The 20,176-nt window shown below is 40.6% G+C and overlaps 2 protein-coding genes across 7 annotated transcripts in view; one reads left to right on the top strand and one right to left on the bottom strand.

Annotated features, from left to right (window-relative positions):
* Window positions 1-20,176, bottom strand: part of POLG2 (DNA polymerase gamma 2, accessory subunit) — a 68,825-nt gene that overhangs the window by 27,081 nt on the left and 21,568 nt on the right. For 3 of the 5 annotated variants that reach the window (XR_004311682.1, XR_004311679.1, XR_004311680.1), the window contains one exon: window positions 285-375. The gene's annotated coding sequence lies outside the window, so the exon portion shown is untranslated. Of the gene's footprint in view, window positions 1-246; window positions 376-5,537; window positions 5,610-20,176 lie in introns of those variants that run through there. The other 2 variants (XR_004311681.1, XM_014553015.2) reach the window with 2 other exon arrangements.
* Window positions 274-16,355, top strand: MILR1 (mast cell immunoglobulin like receptor 1). Of its 2 annotated transcripts, XM_014553018.2 has the most exons (9): window positions 274-406; window positions 3,906-4,175; window positions 7,224-7,508; window positions 9,086-9,196; window positions 14,464-14,553; window positions 15,075-15,131; window positions 15,259-15,327; window positions 15,744-15,824; window positions 16,167-16,355. In XM_014553018.2, the coding sequence occupies exons 1-8, from the start codon at window positions 319-321 to the stop codon at window positions 15,794-15,796; spliced, it is 1,023 nt and encodes a 340-aa protein (XP_014408504.2). In that variant the 5' UTR covers window positions 274-318; the 3' UTR covers window positions 15,797-15,824; window positions 16,167-16,355. The 2 variants fall into 2 exon arrangements, with proteins under 2 accessions (XP_014408504.2, XP_014408505.2); XM_014553019.2 differs by lacking the exon at window positions 15,259-15,327.

Genomic DNA, 20,176 nt, shown 5'->3' with positions numbered 1-20,176 from the left:
CCCAGTTGGCCTGAATTAGAGGCACCTCCGTCACATCTCTCTCTGCTGAGAGGAGCAGAAGGTCACCCCAACCAGTCATACTGTATCAAGCTTGTCCACGTAACTCTGATTTCTTTAACTTGATCAAAAAGGAGGAAGTTCTCTGAGCGACGCACCGCCCGGGTGCCACCCCGCCCGCTTTGCCCTCCTCCCCGACATCACTCAGGAGAATGTGTGGCCTCTTGAACAAACTGTTCTTTGGAGTCATTTTTTTTTCCCTTGTGTCACATACAAGGCTCATTTACCGTTTTGAGGCTTGAATCTCCAAATCAAAACGCCATGTGGAAAAAAAGTTTTCTCGTGTTCCTCTTCTCCCTTTCAGTTCAAAAAGCAGCACTGGATTGCAAGAGAATGAGAAAAACAAATGGTAAGTTTGGTTTACTTCCCTCTCATACTAAAGCTGTTTTCACAGAAAGGGTGAGAGATGGCTGGCTGTAAACACAAGCATTCGTGAACAGGTTTTTCTATGCTTTGAGATGAACAACCAAAGAGGAAAGTCTTTTCCATTACCTACTGTTTAAAATGAAGTGATTTTTAGGGAGAGGGTTGGAAAATTTTTCCTGAGACTCAGAGACAAAATACTGAGATTGTTTTTTACAATGAAGTGGTTCTTTCTCTGTTGTTGTTTTTTAAATTAGAAAATAAACACACAATCATTGTAAAATAATTCAAGCAACATTAGAAATATATGCTGGGAGGCAGTTTATCTTCATAGAGCTAGCCTGTTGGGGTCCTAACGTTGGTTCTACCATTTTCTAGCTGGCAGTCTGGGCACTTGAGGAAACCCCTTTATGCTTAATTTCTATCCTCTGTGAAGTGGGGATAATAAAAGCATCTCCCTGGGAGGGTGGTTGTCAGGACTGAGACAAGCACCTGATGAATGGTGAACCATCAGTGACTGCCAGCCTAGGTCGTTGTTACTATAAAATAACAAAAGTTCTGTTATATTCCCACCCCCCAGTCCCTTGCCCCTCTTCACTTCCAGAAGCAACCACTATTAACAGTCCTTTTCGTTTTGGTATCATAGTAAACAAACTCTTCTGTGACCTGTCCTTTTTCTAAATTAGCAATGTATCTCAGACATCTTTCTAGGAGGAAAATATAGATTTAGTTCTTCTTTTCAACAGCTGCATGGTATTTCATAATGGAACTCAGCCATAATTCACTGAACCATCCCCTTCTTAGTTGCTCCATTTTTATTCTTTGTAATAGAAACAGTAGTGCGGTAAACATCCTTGTATGAAACATGCTTTGTGGACACATGAGCGTGAGAGCATTTCTGTAGGATAAAATCCTAGAAGTGAAATTGCTGGGTCCAAGGGCATGTCCATTTGAATTGTTACAGGTACTGCTCAGGTGCCTTCCCAGCATGCTGCGCCAGTGACCGCGCAGATGGATGAGTGTGTTTCCCACCCTCTCTCTAACATGGATACAATTAGTTTTTGAATTTGTGTCAATCTGATGAGCACAAAATAACACCTCAGTGTTTTAATTGGTGGTTGCCTTATAACTCATAAAGCTGCGCATCTTTTTCATATTTATTGACCATGAAATCTCCAGCACTCCCATATAAAGGACATTTAGGGATCGCTATCTGGTTGGAAAGAGAGGGGAGATCTTATCTTGACATTGAGCTTACATAAGGCTGAGAAAACATCAATTGTCCAGATCAAAGAGTAGGAGGGAGGTTGGTGGCATTTTTGAGGAGCCTCAACCCCTCATCCACTCAAGCCATCCCTCAGCCCCAGCATTGTTTCTTCTTCTGGGAATTATCTATTCATATTATTTGCCCATTTATTTGATTGTGTTTTGTTTAGTTATTAATCTGCTGTTGGCTTACGTATATAAAAAGAATCCTATGCTTTTATGTTTTAAGTATTTTCTTCTAGGCTGTCACTTGTCTTAATTTTGCCATAGAGAACTTTAAAGTTTTAAGATAGCTAATTTTTTCAGTCTTTTCTTTATGGCTCCTATTTTGTGTGCCTTGCTTGGAAGACCTTTTCCAAGCAGGTGATATGAAAACATTTCCTTATAGTCCTCTTAATTCTTTTATAATTTTATTTTTAATTAATTAATTAATTTTTATTTTGGGGGGAAGGTAATTAGGTTTATTTATTTAATGGAGGCACTGGGGATGGACCCCAGGACCTCGTGCATGCTAAGCGCGTCGTGCTCTACTACTGAGCTATACCCTCCCCTCTTTATAATTTTATTTTTTTACATTAGATATTCTGATGAGGGTTATTTCTTCCCTTAACATTTTTAAATAGTGAAATACAAGCACACAAGTGATCAGAGTATTGGGATTGTGGCAAAAAGACACAGGAGCCAGTTTCCCTATAGCCAAAAAATGAGACAATAAGAATAAAACACTTGCAATGGATCTAATATGTTTAAATATATGAGTTCATGATGATTCTTAAACAAAAATTAACAACAATAAAAGAAAAATACCTCACTGTTATAAGGTGCTAGGAAACCATTATTTTCAAAATTGGTCAACAATGGGAGAGAATCAAGCATCTATCCTGCCTTTTCTATGCAAACTCTACCGTGGAGTAACCAAAGAGTTGACAATGGGGTTTCTCTTCAGATAATTTTGGATAACAAATGAAGAAGGAATCATGCAATTAGTGTATCACCATTTTGCAACCTCTAATGAAATAATGCTTCTGGCTGAATACTGTCAAAGCCTGCTAACAAACAAAAAGAGAGATAATCAGACACGATGTGGCTCCTCATGGAAGGACACGCTACTGCCTATGATGCTTTCTTGCTAAAAAAAAAAAAAGCTAATCTGAATTTCATCAAGCCTCTGAATAGAAAACATGGACACCATGGAAATGTGATCAATAAAATCTAAACCATGGAAAACACTACAGAACAAACAACTTGCTATTTTCAACAAATAAACTGCAGGGGGGGAAAAAGAGATGGAAAAGTCTATCAGTGAAAAAAGATGTAAGAAACATATCAGCTAACTACAATGGACCATTCTGGATCCTACAAGAAAAATCAGACAACTGGGGAAATTTGAACACTAACTAGATTATCTGATGATATTTTAAAAATATTGTTAATTTTTAGGTGTCATAATGGTATTGTTTACTGAAGAACCCTGATCTTTTAGAGATACAAACTATTATGTCCTTCAGCCAAAGATCACCAGGGACACACACGTAGTTGAACAAAGCTGGGTTTTGAGAGAAATTGCATACCATGCATGAGAACCGTGGGATGTCTCAGCAAGAGGGTGATGGAAAGGTCTTCCGGTAAGATTTGGACTTGTGTAAGGTGATGTTAGGAAGAGTCAAAGCAGCAGGCTTTACTCTGAATTGGATTCTTTCAGGAGGTAGATATTAACACTATGGTTGGGTATCAGTAATTCTTACCTAAAAGATAAGAGCAGCGCAAGGCAAAAGCTGTGACTGATAAAGAAGCAGCAGTCACTCCTATGGACTAGTTTAGAGGAAGACTGGGCCATTTTTGTGTCTGGACTATGTTCATGTCGTCATCTGTGTTCATACGTGATTATGGAGTCAACTTGTTTTTGTCTCAATCCAACATGCTCACAGAGTGGCCTTGTCTGCAACTGGTGTCTAGCTATGAGTGGCAGCCAGTTCCTAGCCAGCGCAAAGAAGCTTGATAAGGCCACCCATCTCTCACCGGGGGGGGGTCTCTCTAGGTCCTAAGTTTTCCTCACGCATTGTTCAGCCTGCTGAACACCCTCCGCTCCCCATCTGTGGAAGCTTTGCCAGGAACAGAGGGTCTCCACAACCATGACCCACAAAATGTGGCTGGACAACCACTGAGTTACTATCAATGGATGTTAACAAGGACTTTCTTTGTGTTATTTTCTTTTCCAGAATTCCCTTCTCCAAATTTGCACTCAAAAATGAGTACAGTCGTGAGGGGTCAGAATGTATCTCTCTCTTGTTTCAGCGAGAACACATCACGACAGATCACCTATTCTTTGTTTCGGGGTGAGAAACACCTGGAAATCCAGGATAGAAAAGGTGAACCCATGACTTTAAACCTGAGGATCTCAGATGCCCAGGATTTGGGCCCCTACAAGTGCAAAGCCCAAGTTTCTAACTGTTTCAAATACAGTCGTGAGTTCAACTTCGTATTTGTTGGTAAGTAGAGTGCTTGTTACTCGGGGGGCCTGCGATTTGGGGGATTCTTTCCTGTCCCAGGATGCTCTCTCTGATCTGCTTGCTAACAGTCACTCAAGAGCCTGGAGAGTGTGTCACTGAGATATTATTTCTTAATAGTTCCATTTCACTTTCTCTCCCAAAGATTTTTGGCTATTTCCAATAATAAATAATAGGCTGATTGCCTAAGACAAAAAGTCTTGTATCAACAATTTGGGAAATTGTTGAGATCTTTTCTAGGATTTTCATTGTGTAGGCAAAAATGACTTTTTCTCTAATGATTCAAATAAGAAGTCTTAGAATCAACATTGGACCCGATGGCAAGGGTCTTCAAAGCCCCTTCCCACCTCCCTCCCTTTGCAGTGGCCATCGGCCAGCACTCTTCCCACCCAACCACATTTTATTATTTTTGTATTTTTCTCTCCCATCTTCCCACCCCAAGGCTCTCACAACCTAGCATCATTGGCCTCACCCATGAAGGTGACTTTGATAAGGTGACATTGTAGCTGGAGTTTTCTAAATGTGGGAGCCCTGGCTAACTGATCAAATCTTTTGAGTGATTCTCTGGATCTGTACTCTCCAGTACAGCAGCCACTAGCCACATGTTGTTATTTAAACTTAAATTCAAGTTAATTAAAATTAGATGAAATTAAAAATTCAGTTCCTCAGTCTCATTAGTCGCATTTCAATAGCCACAGTGTCTGGTGGTTGCTGTATCAGACAATACAGACAGGGAACATTTCCATCACTGCAGAAAATTCTATTGGATACCTCTGCTCTAGGTCAACCGTTCTCAGCTTTTTAGGTTATAACCACTGTAATAATCTAATGATAGCAATAGATACTTGCCCTGAGAAGTGCTCATGAGACTACAGATGTAAATTTCTGCATAGGACTTTAAGGGATGCCATGGGCTCTGGATTAGAACCAACCACCTTCGGACAAATTTGACCACAATCTGAATAGAAGCCATAATTGTAAAAGAAATGTGAGAAGAAGAAGACCATACACAACGGTCTGGGATGTAGTGGGTTATGGGAGAGCCGTACCCTAGCTGATAATATTCTCCGGTGGTCAGGTTCCTGCTGGACTGGGCAGCCTGATATGGCAGGAAGAGCAACAGATTGGGCATTGGGGAACCTGTGTACCACTAGCTTCCTGTGTGAGGCTGAAGCCTTAAATCAATTGATTAAAAAAAACCCAAGTCTTCAGAAATAGACTCACAAACATAGAACACAGACTTATGGTTACCAAAGGGGAAAAGGGGGGAGGGATAAATTAGGAGTTTGGGATTAACATATACAAACTATTATATATAAAAATAGATAAACAACAAGGACCTACTGTATAGCCCAGGGAACTGTATTCTGTATCTTGTAAGAACTTGTAATGGAAAAGAATCACTTTGCTGTACACCTGAAACACAACATGGGAAATCAACTATACTTTAATAATTAAAAAAAGGAATGAATGACTGAGTAAATGAAAACACTTTAACAAAGAATAGGATTTTCATATATGTTTATCTGCCTACTGATTGCAGATTAACTAGAGTTCAGTTTCAAACAGATTACATTTGAGGTGACCAGGAGCCCTCCAAGTGCATCATTTATAAGAGGCAGAAAAAATAATATGAGGATGGCACCAAGTGCAGGAGGAGGCAGAGAAGGAGGGAGAATCTGCCTGGAGGATTTAGGAAAAGTGTTATGGGGAAAGTGGCAACTGAATGAGCCTTAAAGAACTCCCTGGAGTTTAAAAAATATACTAATTTATTGAGTTACAACTCCCTTCCCTTGATCACCGTGATACTGTGATGCCCTTTACCAGGCCTTTTACAAACTCTCAGGGAAGTTTACATCTTTCCAGTCACCTTACACATCAATTCTTGTTCTAGTTTGAATCATCTTATCTCAGAGAGAAGTCCATGCTCTCTGCTCCTCATGAATGTTTCAGTTCATCCTTGCTGAAAATTACAGGAGCTAGATTTCAGTTCCATAGGAAGACCATCCTATTGGTGCTGTTCCCAAACAAAGTTGCTCTCTGAGGCCATCAACACGGGGTACCACTCTGTTAAGGATGTTGCCACAGGGATTCCTGCTCAGGGGCGGGATGAAGCAAGAGGACTCTAAATTATTTTCTTTGATTTAACTTATATTATGGCCCCCATATTTCACTGTTTCTATGCCAAACTGATGTTGTTAAAAACAAAAGCATCTGCTTGGGAGTTGGCCCTGGCACTGCCGTTGACTAGTGGTGTGGCCTCTCTGAATCACAGCTGGCTCATCTGTGGAATGGGAATGATGCTGTTGACCTTGTAGTCCTGCTGTGAAGTGAAATGAGATAATCTGAGTAGGGACCGCAACACCTGACGGATACTCAACAATTATCCTTCTTTTCCTGGAATACTGTTTTATTAATGAATTAGAAAATAAATTATTTGCTGGATTCTCCCATGAAGTAGGGTATGATCTGACAGAGCCTACCAAGCCCACTCACTTCTGGTCAAGAATTTCCCTTGAATCTATTCATCAGTGTTACTTCCTACTTTGGGGAGGAAGTGGAAGATAGTTGCACAGCTGAATTCTATAAATGACTACTGTTAGAAAAGATAATATTTTTAGATTTCTTTGATTAAAAAAACACTGTAATTTTATAATTATTGGGAACAAAAGCACCTCTCAACTACATACTTAGAACGAGACCTTTGACAAAATTATACTCACTGTCAACCATAAACAAATTGTGAATTCTGATGAAAGGCAAGTTTGTGCTCTGATTCCTCAAAGCAGAGAGATGCCCTCAACCTTCTGGCTTTCTCAGAACCTGGCTCATGCCACACTGCATGGGGTTAACCACATACCCATTGATCTTCCCCAGTGGAGCTTCCTGTGAGCTTCTTGACTTCTCCAGAGGGGTGTCACCCATCTTTGGGTCAACAGCCAAATAGAGTAGGGGGTCCATCTATGTTTGTGGACTGAGTGAGTGAACCCAATCTGCTTATCCATTAAACATACGTTTTCATTTTTCTAGACCCAGTGACTGCACCAGTGCTGAACATTAGTGTCATTCAAACAAAAACAGATCAATATATAATGCTGCGATGCATCTCATTCAATGGCTCTCTGCCCATCAATTATACTTTCTTTGAAAAAAACATCACCATATCACCAGCTATTTCCAAGGATGTAAGGGAGCCTGCCGAATTTAACTTAACCAACAATAACAGTGGAGAAGGGAAAGAGTATAAGTGTGAAGCTAAAAACACATTGCCTGACCATGCGAAATACAGTCAACCTGTCACCATACCCTCAACAGGTAAGAGCTACCTGAACTCTTTCAATAGGGTCTGGATTTGCTTCCAGAAACTGCAGCTACTTCTCTGCCCACCCACTTTCCACTTTACCCACCTGCTTCTAAGTGCCTTTCCTTCTGTAGGGTCCACATGCTCTGATGGGGTTGCTTTCTGCCGTAAAGGAACCATAGAAAAGCCTCGAAGTTGGGGCAGGAAGGGACCTCGTACTAAGACTTCCTGCCTTGACTTTCCCCTGCACAAGTTCTAAGCAGTCACATTAGACTTTGCATCTCTCGTGAAGCTACTGGGTCTTGATGTTTTTTGCTTTTTTTTTTTTTAATCATTTTTTATTGATTTCTAACACCTGTACCCACCCACTTGGCTATTTATTGCCCCATTGTAAATGCTTAGTAAGTCTAGGCTTCCAGTGCGTCCTTAGCTTGGTGGCAAGAAGGGTGCCCAGCCTTGGATTTTGGGAGACACTACTCTGGTGCGTCTTAGCCATGTGCCTTCCCATAATCTTCCCAGAAGCCATGGGGATGTGCCCACCTGGACCCTATGTCCCCACTTTTCTGTGTCTCACTCTGGGTACCTAGACCCCAATTCCCTACCAATCAGATCAGAACCCAACTTCCAGGGCCTGCACAAGTCTCTTTCCCAGCTCATCCTCCCAAGGGTGGACCACAGTGAGGGACCACTGTTGGAGGGGGTTGAGGGGCGGCATTTGGCCATGCAGGCTGGTGGGGGGTCCACATGTACGTGGGACCCCTTAGGGTACAGGTCAGAGCCTGGGTGGGAAGTGGGGAGGCCGGGGCTGGGGCTGGCTCTCTCTGTAATGCCATCTTGCAGCATAGAACTTATGAGGAGTCTGAGAATTCTTGATTTAAACCAGTCTTATGAAGGGACATTGGGTCAAGAAAGGAGAAAGAACAAAAATTAGGTAAACAAGGGTAATAGGTACGCTTCGGCATTGAACACTTCACCTGGCCTCATCCTCAGAAGAACAGAGCCCACACCTGGGAGTTCAGTAAGTTCTAACAAGTGAGGTGGCCTGTTGGAGTCAGGCTCCAGAGTCAGGCTTTTGACTACAAATCACAGCCCTTCCATTCACTAGCTGTGTGACCTTAGGAAAGTCACTTAACCTCTCTGATTACTCTACTTAATTATAAAATGGGAGTAATTCCAATGAGATAAATAAGGCAATGCCTGTAAGGTGCTTAACACAATGTCTGCATATAGTTAATACTCAACAAGTAGTAGCTGTTTGAGTGACATAAATCATGCCAAGATGATTAAAGGTTTTACCCAATAAATGGCCAGGCTGTTCTGAGGCTTATGACCCTAACAACATAGCCAGTAATCCGTCTGCTAAGTGCTGTGCTGCTTTTCTCTTCCTCACATGTGACCCCTGTGGACCTTCTTGCCTTAAGAAATTCTCATCAAGAGTTGCAGGTCTCCACAGCAGAACAGGGACCCGGGGTGCACGATATGCTGGTTCACGTGGGAGACGGTGGTGATTGCCCTTTCCAGGACATTTCACAGTTGAATGTCGTTGGAAAAGAAAGCTATGCAGTGACCAGTGAATGCTGTCTTCTTCTAGGTGGAGACAGCTGTCCTCTCTGCCTGCAGCTACTGCTTCCGGGGTTACTACTGGTGCTAATGGTAATAATCCTAATCCTGGCATTGTGGATGCTACCAAAGTACAAAGCAAGTAAGTGTCATGGGAGCTTTTCCACTCTTTCCCCTGCGTTTTGGATACGGACAGAAAAGGGAATTAGAAATGAGATGTTAAGAAAATGAAAAGAGGCAAAAGGAGAAGGTAGTGAAGGACTTCCTCTGGCTGGTTTACTTATAGCCTAGTTCTCTTTTCTCTGGTGAAGGCTTCCTTATTGAGATTGTTCGTGGGTGTGTGACCTGTGCAGTCACACAGGGCTCCATGCTAGGGAGAGGGTTTAATGCTCTGTTGCTGTTTTGAAATTCTTAGCACATGTTTTTCACTTTTTAAAAAATTATTTTTTTAAACATGGTAAAATATGCACAACACTAAAATTTACCATTGTAGCCACTGCTAGATATACAGTTCAGTGGCATTAAGTACATTCGTAGTTTGTGCAACCATTGCCATCCGTCCATTTCTTTTCATCTTGCAAAACTGAAACTCTGTACCCGTTCAACAGTAACTCCCCATCCATTTCTCCCTCCTCTCAGTCCCTGGCAGCTACCATTCTACTTTCCATGAACTTGACTACTTTAGAAATCTCATATAAATGGAATCATATAGTATTTGTCCTTTTGTAACTGGCTTATTTCACTTAGCACAATGTCCTCAAGATTCATCAGTGTTGTATATATGTCAGAATTTCCTTCATTTTTAAAGCTGAATAATATTCCATTATACACGTACACATTCATACACACACATATGGATGTATATACACACACACTTTATTTATCCATTCATCCATCAATGGACTCGGGTTGCTTCCGCTTTTTGGCTATTGTGACTAGTACTGCTTTGAACGTGGGTGTACAAATCTCAATAATTTTTTAACAAGAGGCCCCACAGTTTCATTTTGCACGAAGCCTGCATGTGTCCTGATGGCCAGAACTTTGCTTTGTATTTTTTAGCGTCCTCACTGGGTCTGCCACTTGGGGGGAAGCTCAGTACATGAAGAGAGACAAGAGCTTCATTCCTTTCTGCCCCGCCTTAAGTGCTGCATTAAGTCCCATTTACTACTTTTCACAATTCACATCTTATGACCCCTAGTTAAGATTTCAAAGTGGCCTTTACATTTGGCACACAAGTATGGAGGAATATTGAGGTCTGCACAAAAGACAGCTGGGGTCTCAGCACCGGCACCTGCCAGCGAGCCAAGGGGCATGAGCCAAGGGGGCTCCTTTCCCTGCTTGAGCCTTAGCGTTCTGACCTCTAGAATGGGGCTATGGGGGAGATACTGTCAGAACTGGGGAGAGAACTAAGTGATAAATGTTCAGCTCTTGGTCTTCTTCCATCTCTAGAGGGTCCTAATTCAGAGAAGGCAGGGACTCAATTGACAGAAAACCTAAAAATAGATGTCAAAATGTATACATCTTATACATTAAAACTTCTTTTTGTAACATAAAGCATTTTTAAAATGAAATTAACTTACAACACTATGTTAGTTCAAGGTGCACAACAGTGCTTCAAATTTCTATTACAAAGTGACCACCATAAGTCTAGTTATCATCTGTCACCATACAAAGATACTACAGTATTATTGACTATCTTCCCCAGGCTGTACATTTCATCCCTGTGACTCATTTATTTTGTAACTTGAGGTTTGTATCTCTTAATCTCCCTCACCTATTTCACTTGCCTCAGACCCATTCCCCTCCTCTCTGGCAACCACTGGCTTGCTCTCTGTTATCTATGAATCTGTTTCTGTTTTATGTTTGTTCATTTGTTTTCTTTTTCAGAGTCTACATATAAACGAAATCACATGGTGCTTATCTTTTTCTGTCTGATTTATTTCACTTAGCATAATACCCTCTAGGTCCATGCATGTTGCTGGAAATGGCAATATTTCATTCTTTTTTATGGCTGAATAGTATTCCATTGTATACAGATATCACATCTTCTTTATTCATCTGTTGATGGACACTTTCATTGCTTCCATAGCTTGGCTGTTGTAAATAATGCTGCAATGAACATAGGTGTGCATATATCTTTTTTAATTAGTGTTTTTGTTTTCTTCAGAAAAATACCCAGAAGTGGAATTGCTGGATTATATTTTTAATTTTTTTGAGGAACCTCCATACTGTATTACACAGTTGGAAGCATCGATTTACACTCCCACCAACAGTGCACGAGAGTTTCCTTTCCTCCACATCCTTGCCAGCACTTGCTATTTCTTATCTTTTTGATGGTAACCATTCTGACTGGTGTGAGGAGATATCTCATTGTGGTTTTGATTTGTATTTCCCTGATGATTAGTGATGTTGAGCATCTTTTTATGTGCCTGTTGGCCATCTGTGTGTCTTATTTAGAAAATGTCTATACAGGTCCTCTGCCTGTTTTTTAATTGGGTGTTTTTGTTTTTTTTTTTGATGTTCAGTTGCATAAGTTTCTTTGTACATTTTGGATATTAATCCCTTACCAGGCATATCATTTGTAAATATCTTATCCCATTCAGTAGGCTGCCTTTTGTTTTGTTGATGGTTTCCTTCACTGTGCAAGTTTGATGTAGTTCCATTTGTTTATTTTTGCTTTTGTTTCCCTTAACACCACTGTCAAGGAGCATACTCCTATTTTTCTTTTAGGTGTTCTATGGTTTCCGATCTTACATTTAGGTCTTAAATACATTTTGAGTTTATTTTTGTGGATGGTATGAGAAAGTAGTTCAGTTTGATTCTGCACATGTCCAGTTTTCCCAACACCATTTATTGATGAGACTGTCTTTTCCCCATCATATATTCTTATCTCTTTTGTTGTAGATTAATTGACCAGAGAAGTGTGGACTCATTTCTGGGCCCTCTATCCTGTTGCATTGATCTATGTGTCTGTTTTTGTGCCAGTACCATACTGTGTTGATTACTGTAGCTTTGTAGTATAGTTAGAAATGAGGGAGCATGATACCTCCAGCTTTGTTCTTCTTTCTCAGGATTGTTTTGGCTATTCAAGTTCTTTTGTGTTTCCATATAAAATGTAGAATTATTTGTCCTAATTCTGTGAAAAATCCCACTGATAATTTGACAGAGATTGCACTGAACTTGTGGATTACCTTGGGGCATATGGTCATTTTAACAGTATTAATTCTTCCAATCCATGAATATGATATATCTTTCCATTTGTTTGTGTCATCTTCAATTTCTTTCACTAGTGTCTTATAGTTTTCTAAGTACAGTTCTTTTACCTCCTTGGTTAGATTTATTCCTAGGTATTTTATTCTTTTTGGTGCAACTGCAAATGGGATCATTTTCTTCATTTCTCTTTCTGACAGTTCATTATTGGTGTATAGAAATGCAACAGATTTCTGCATATTAATTTTGTATCCTGAAACTTTACTGAATTCATTTATTAGTTCTAATAGTCTTTAGGTGGTGTTTTTAGGATTTTCTATATATAGTATCATGTCATCTGCAAACAGTGACAAGTTTTATATTTTTCGTTCCAATTTGGATTCCTTTTTTCTTCTTGTCTGATTGCTGTGACTAGGACTCCCAATACTATGCTGAATAAAAGTGGTGAGAGTGAGCATCCTTGTCTCGTTCCTGATTTTAAAGGAAATGCTTTCTCCTTTTCACCATTGAGTATGATGTTAGCCATGGGCTTGTTATATGTGGCCTTTATTATGTTGAGGTATGTTCCTTCTATACCCACATTGTTGAGAGTTTTTTTATTATAAACGGATGCTGAATTTTGTCAAAAGCTTTTTTTGCATCTATTGAGATGATCTTATGATTTTTATTCAACTTGTTAATGTGGTGTTATCACATTGATTGATTTGTGGATACTGAATCATCCTTGCATCCCTAGGATAAATCTCATTTGATCATGGTGTATGATCCTTTTAATGTATTGTTGAATTTGGTTTGCTAACATTTTGTTGAGGGTTTTTGCATCTATGTTCATCAGTGATATTTGCCTGTAATTTTCTTTTTTCTGTGGTTTCTTTACCTGGTTTTGATATCAGGGTGATGCTGGCCTCGAAGAATGAGTTTGGAAGCATTCCTTCCTCTTCAGTGTTTTGTAGAATTCACCTGTGAAGCCATCTGGTCCTGGACTTTTGTTGGGAGTTTTTTGATTACTGACTCAATTTCATATTGAATGGTAATTGGTCTGTTCATATTTTCTATTTCTTCTTGATTCAGTCTTGGGAGATTGTACATCTTTAGGAATTTATCCATTTCTTCTACATTGTCTATTTTATTGGCATATAATTGTTTGTAGTAATCTCTTAATGATCCTTCGTATTTCTGTGGTGTCCAGTTGTAACTTCTTTTTCTTTTCTGATTTTATTTGAGCCTTCTTTTTTCTTGTTGAATCTAGCTAAAGGTTTATTAATTTTGTTTGGCTTTTCATAGAACCATCTCTTAGTTCCATTGACCTTTTCTATTGTTTACTTTTTGTCTCTATTTCACTTATTTCTGCTCTGATCTTTATTATTCCTTTCCTTTCCACTAACTTTGGGTTTTGTTTGTTCTTTTTCTTCTAGTTCCTTTAGATGTAAGATTAGGTTGTGTATTTGAGATTTTCCTTATTTCCTGAGGTAGTCTTGTATTGCAAATTCCCTCTTAGAACTGCTTTTCCTGAGCCCCTTAGATTTTGGATCATTGTGCTTCCATTTTCATGTGTCTCCAGGTATTTATTTCCTCTTTAATGTCTTCAGTAACTTATTGATTGTTTAGTAGCATATTGTTTAGCCTCCATGTGTTTGTTGTGTTTTTTTCTTCCAGTTTTTTTCTTGCAGTTGATTTCTAGTCTTATATTGCTGTGGTCGGAAAAGATGTATGATATGATTTCAATCTTAAATGTATGGCATCTCATACATTTTTAAGACCTGTCTCCTCTTCCTACATAAAGCCTGGGGTCGTACAAAAAGTGAAATTAACATTCTTAAGTACTGGCCAGGGCTAAACAGAACTCAGCTGGGTAATTTACTACCTCTTGCAGATATACACAGCTTTTTTTTATAGGTTATTCTTTTCAGCAAAGGAAAGAAAATGTGTCTCTGACCATCTCAAGCATAATCTGATAGGCAAAGGGTGTCATGTGCAGCACTGGGAAAATAAATCAGAAGGGCTCCTGCCTTAGAGAAGCAGATGACATTGACTCTTTGCTGAGCCTATGTTTCTCTTTCAACAGGCAATAGCTTAGGCCACTGGAACAGGTCATTCTTTCTTTCAGATCTTTGGGGAATTCTGCTTCTTGGCAGAGGAGATGAGAAAAAAATGTGGCTGAATTGGTTTAATTTAATAACTCTCCATCAATTTATGTAGGAAAAGCTATGAAAGACAATGTACCCAGAGACTACGGAAATAGACCCATGGAAATTGGAATATACGCAAATATCTGTGAAAACCAAGCAGGTGAGAGAACTTTTTGGAGTATTTTGGTTGGTTTAGGTTTTTCTTTTTCTTTAAAGGTCATACAGACATATGGGTAAAAAAATTGAAGAAGCAGAGTATAGTGCTTCCCTCCCACCCCTGACTGCCAATCCCACTTTCCAAGGGCAACAGTTTTTTAAATCCTTCTACAGACATTTCATGTGTTTGTTAGCATCTAAATAAATGGTAGTAATGGTAGCATGTCATAGATATGCCATTCTACACCGTTATTTTTTCACTTAATTACATATCTTGGAGATTTTTTTTCTATCAGTTCAGAATGATCCACACTGTGTTCTAATTTCTTTTATGATCACCTCTTAAAGCTGGCATCATTTGCTGCTTTATGGTAAACAGACCCAGGGCATTGGCCAACAATGAGAACAATCCCAGCCAGTGTTGACTGAGCGCTGGCCATGTACCAGGCACAGTGCTAAGCAACTTATCTGCCCTGTCTGGTGCAAACACCACTAATCCCAATTTATACCATTCCCATTTTACAGGTGAGGAATCTGTGCCTGGCTTAGAACCAAAGCAATCTGTTCCCATAGCCGAACATGGTAAGTCCTCTCTGCAAAGTCCAGAGGCTACAGGCCATTGTGAGGGTAGCTGGCTAAGCCACTGCCTTCAAGTGATCAGAGATTTGGATTATAGGCCCAAGAACTCTGTTTCTTGTCTTTTACCCAGGGACTGGACACTCCCAGGAGATACATTATGTCACCCCTGTGTTCAGGCAGGTGGCACCAAGAGATCAGGGTGAGCCACAGTTTGGGATAAGAGATGCTATCAAAATGGGACAGTGGTCTCTGTGAGGCCACCATACTCCCAGGCTTTAGGAACCCAAGGTTGGGGTGGTTGGGGACAATATGCACACCCCAAGAAACCAATAGCAACCAGTACCATGGCTCCTAACACATTTCATCAGATGAGTGGGTGGGGAGGAAGGAAGGGTGTGGTGGGGAGAGTATCATATAAAAAATCCAGAGAGGAGGATGTAGGTGCACTTCTAAACCATTTTCAAGAATAAATTATTGAATATAGTCCAGGAAAAAAAACCAGTTAATGCTTGGTTCTGTCAGGCCCAACTATCAGCTACTAAAATAGAATTTTTTAAGAGCTTCTATGGATATGTATCCTAAGTTTACTGAATTATTTTGTCTTTTACATTTCAGAAGCCTGTAATGACTGTAAAACTAGATATGTCTATTCTGAACTCATTTTCTGAGATTTAAAGATACAAACTACAACTCAGGGTAAGATGCTTTTCATAAAGCTGATTTACATAAAGAAAAAGTAAACTTGTTTGACACTTTAAAATGTTTCGCCTGGTTACTGAAAGTGACTTACTGTTTTTCACGTTTAAACACTGTTCCTTTGGCTCATTCAGGTACATCCAACGCTGTCATCAGACAACAGTTTTGTCAGGTGCAATCATGACTGATGACAGGTTTTAAATGCTTTTGCTATTTTTAGGCATGAACCATTTTCCCCGCTCCCACATCATTTAGTAAAGAATCATTGTTAGACCACTGTGCTCTTCACAAATGCATCCGGGAAGCATTACAATGATCATCTTTTGGTTCCCCCATCCCCAGGTCCACTGAAGATTTAGAAGGAAACACACAAAGCAAAAACCATGTCTAAATTCTAAAGCAAAAACTGGTGATCTTCAAAAAGCATCTGAAAAAAACAGCACCTGTACTCACCATGGAGGAAGGCAAGATTATTCAACGAGTACACATTTATTATCCACTGCCATTAAAATTTGCTCTCAGCTGTTGGAAGCCTGCAAAAATATGTATATTGATTTCCGTGGACGTTCTCAGTCCTCAAGATTTAGCTCATTGTCAAAGGTGTGCCTTCATGTGATGCATTTCCCATCAGTGTTCTGTGGACAGAGGACAGCCCAGGGTTGAGTTGTGGGAATAAAGAGAATGGGTTCGTTTCCTGGGACTGTTGTAATAAATTACCACAAAATGGTGGCTTACAACAGAAATTTATTTCCTCATAGTTCCAGAGGCCAGAAATCTAAAACCAAGGTGTCAGCAGGGCTGTGCTCCCTCTGAAGGCTCTGGGGGAGAAGTCTTGCTTGCCTCTTCCAGTTTCTGGTGGCTTCTGGTGCTTCTTGGCTTGCGGCAGCATCACTCCAATCTCTGCCTTTTCTTCACATGGCCTTCTCTCCCTCTCCCTTTCTCTTATAAAGACACTGGTCAGCAGATTTAGGAACCACGCAGATAATCCAGGGTGACCTCATTTTGAGATCCTTAACTTCATTACATCTGCAAAGACCCTTTTTCCAAATAAGGTGATAGTCATAGGTTCCAGGAGTTACAACTTATCTTTTGGGGGAACCACCATTCAGCCTACTACAGGGGACAAAATAATTTCTGGTTTGAATCTCTCAACCTAGGAGTTATAAGTAAAGTCCAATAAAAACCAGGAGGCATTTCTGGGGTTCCAGACAAACAAAATAACTTGGCCCAAATTTTTCTGCTTGGCTCTTCTTGTGAGCCAAGAAGACTGAACCTGTCTTACGTCTTCCCAACAATGGATCTCTGACTAGAAAAATCATAGCTTTCAGCTATTAGACACTAACTCTGTGTAACATCCTACAAGGCCAATATTATCAATTTGCTTTTACAGGTAAGGAAACTTAGGCTCAGATGGGGTAATTTATTTTACAAGGTCACCCCCAGCTTGGTAAGTGGTTGAACTGGGACTTAAATCCTAGCAAAGAACTGCAGAAGCACTAGCTATGGGAATGCATCTTCGGGGGGAAGGGATACTGCACACACAGGTCCAGATGAATCTGAGGAATGTGTTGTCATAAAGCAGCATTCGTGAGCATATTTTCCCCCTTTTCTCTGTTGATACATTTATTTGGAGGAAATCGGTATATCACAGAGGCTAAGAGTGTAGGGGCTCTGGAGTCAGACTGAGCATAATCCAGGCTTAGTCTTGTACTAACTGTGTCACTCTGGGTAAGTTACTTAAACTCTCTGGGCTTCAGTTTCCTCATTTGAAGGGATGTGGGGGAGGAGGAGGAGGGAGAGAAATAATATCTACACCATGGAGCTGCTGTGAGAATTAACTCAGGTAGTGAAGACAAAAGGCTTGGAACAGGGCAGGGCACAAAATAAGAACTGAAAAAGTCTAGCTATTCATAATATGATGGTGCTTACCCTGAGTCATACTAACTGGCTGCTTTCCTTAGAAATCTTTAAGTCTTTGGGGCCATAAACTTAACGACTTGACCACCATTAGCTTCTTCATGTCGTAACCTGAGAGTCTTCCTGAAGCAGAGCCTGAGGCAAGAATTGGGTGCAAATGGTTTCTATGAGAGGTCATTCAAGGGAACAGGAGTGAGGGCTCAGGGAGAGTGAAACAGAGGGAAAGAAGCCAATGCAAGGGGTGGGGAGGGGCTCGCAAATTACTGACTATAACACCAGTAACTGGATTTGATCCTATTAAACCTTCTGAGGTCTTGAAGTCCAGAATGCCCCTGGGTTTCACAGCATGCCCTGAATCGACAGCCTCTCATTTTCTCTTTGCAAATCTTCTAAAGCAGTTAGTAGAAGCCAACCAACTCCACCATCCGTATCATTACCATGCCTCATGCCTTTCAAGTGCTAGGACTGTTGCATAACCTGGAGTTTCATGATCTACCCCTGCCCCCTGCCCCACTGCAGGAGAAAGTCTTAGTAATTGTGAATCAGTGGCATCTAAGGGTTATCTCCACTGCTCTTTATCACCAGCAACAGAGTCCTTGTTGCCATTCATCCCAGAAGTAATTCCATTTCCAAGGGTTGCTTTCTAGGGTCTTCTGATATTTTGTCTTATCCTGAGCCAGCCTTGAAAGCAAAGCCTGAGAAAAGGCCTTCAGTGGAACAGAAGGGGCATGAGGGAACAGGCATGAGGGACTGGAGGAAAAGCCAGTCAAGGGTGTAAGGTTGAGTTAGGCACTGCGGTGGGCAACTGGGGGCTTGATCCTACTGGCACCATATGAGGAGTGAAAAGATGTCTCTAGAATTGTCCACTGGAGGACTGATAGTGAGAAGCATTTATCCTCAGCTTCCATCCCCCATTGGCTGAGGGCTGCCCAAGGAGGCAATGCTTACCCCCCCCCTTTTTTTTTTTCATGGGGGAAGGTAATTAGATTTATTTATTTAATGGAGATACTGGGGATTGAACCCAGGACCTCATGCATGCTAAGCATGCACTCTACCACTTGAGCTATACCCTCCCCTTCTTCCCCCACTTCTAGGCTGTGCATGTGGGCATTCCAAGTGGGCTTCCACTGGCATCTCTCCCAGGGCACTGAAAAGCCCTGGGCAGAAAATGTTGGATATGTGTTGTACACTTGAAGCAGGAAACTGTCAACACAAAGTGAGTGAGGCCTCAGATGCAGGTGAGGCCCAGAGGATGTGGTTGGTGGCTGCTATGCCCTCTCTCATTTCCTTTGTAACAACTATAACAACAAAAGTAGTAACTGCCATGGGCTGAGCACATACCAGGTTCCAGGTACTGTTAAGTGCTTTGTGTACTTATCCTCATGTAGTCCTCACTCACCTCGACTTACTGTGGCTACCCTCTGCACAGAAATTCAGCCCCATGGTTTTGGATTAAATTGTTTAGAAGAGGAAGAAGAGGAAAAGGAATGGGAAGAGGATCTAATGAGTTCTCGTTTCAATAGTTAGGTTTTTTTTATGTCTAGAAGTTTCACTTTGGTTTTTTTACAAATCCACATATTCTTTAAATTTTTTTTTTTTGTTGTGAAATAGAGCATACACTATCTGGAAATGCACACAAATATCTATCTACAGCTTGATAAATTATATCAAGTGAACACCAGTGATGAAATATTGCCAGCAGCACAGAAACCTTCTGCATGGCTCTTCCCAATCACAACCCCATCTCCCCAGCTTAACTCCTCTTTTACGGGAATCACACCTTTACTTTTCTTTATAGTTTTATAACCTAACTATGCATTCCTAGGCACCACTTTTAGTTTTGCCTGTTTTTGAATTTAAATAAATGGAATTGTATAGCATTTATTCTTCTGTCTGGCTCTTTTTGCTCAACATTGTATCTGTGAGATTTATTCTTGTTGCTGCATCTAGTTGTAATTCATGTCTTTTCCTTGCTAAATAGTACTCCTGTGTCTGAATATACTATAATATATCTATTCTACAGCTGACAGACATTTGGGTTGTTGTCAGCTTGGGTCTATTAATGCAGCTATGCCCTTATGCTACGAATGCAGCTCCTGGTTCCCATGTGTACGCAATTATGTTGATTATACATAGGAGTAGAAGTACTGGGAAATGGGGGACGTTTATCTCCAGTCCAAGTAGATAATGCCATCTTTTCTTCTAAAGTCGGTTTACCACCTTTTTATTCCCATGAGCAGTTGGACGCTCCCATTCCCTGACATCTTCACCAACGCTGGCACTGCGGTTTTAGTTTAACCATTCTTGTGGGTATCTCGTAGCATCGCACTGGGATTTTAATTTGCATCTCCCGATGACTAATAAGGCTAGGCAACTTTTCCTATATTCATAGGTCATTTGGATCTCTTCTTTTATGAAATGCTTATTTTGAGGTA

This window comes from Camelus ferus, chromosome 16 (assembly GCF_009834535.1).
Source record: "Camelus ferus isolate YT-003-E chromosome 16, BCGSAC_Cfer_1.0, whole genome shotgun sequence".
Lineage (NCBI taxonomy): Eukaryota > Metazoa > Chordata > Mammalia > Artiodactyla > Camelidae > Camelus > Camelus ferus.
Note: the sequence above shows the minus strand (reverse complement) of the source record. Positions and strands in the feature narration are given on the sequence as shown.

What these genes read in the sequence shown, in the direction of transcription:
- MILR1 (XM_014553018.2), top strand. Translation starts at nt 319, where the DNA reads ATGTGGAAAAAAAGTTTTCTCGTGTTCCTCTTCTCCCTTTCAGTTCAA. An exon ending in GTTCAACTTCGTATTTGTTG is followed by an intron (nt 4,176 to 7,223) that starts GTAAGTAGAGTG and finishes TCATTTTTCTAG; the next exon opens with ACCCAGTGACTGCACCAGTG. An exon ending in GGTGGCACCAAGAGATCAGG is followed by an intron (nt 15,328 to 15,743) that starts GTGAGCCACAGT and finishes TTTACATTTCAG; the next exon opens with AAGCCTGTAATGACTGTAAA.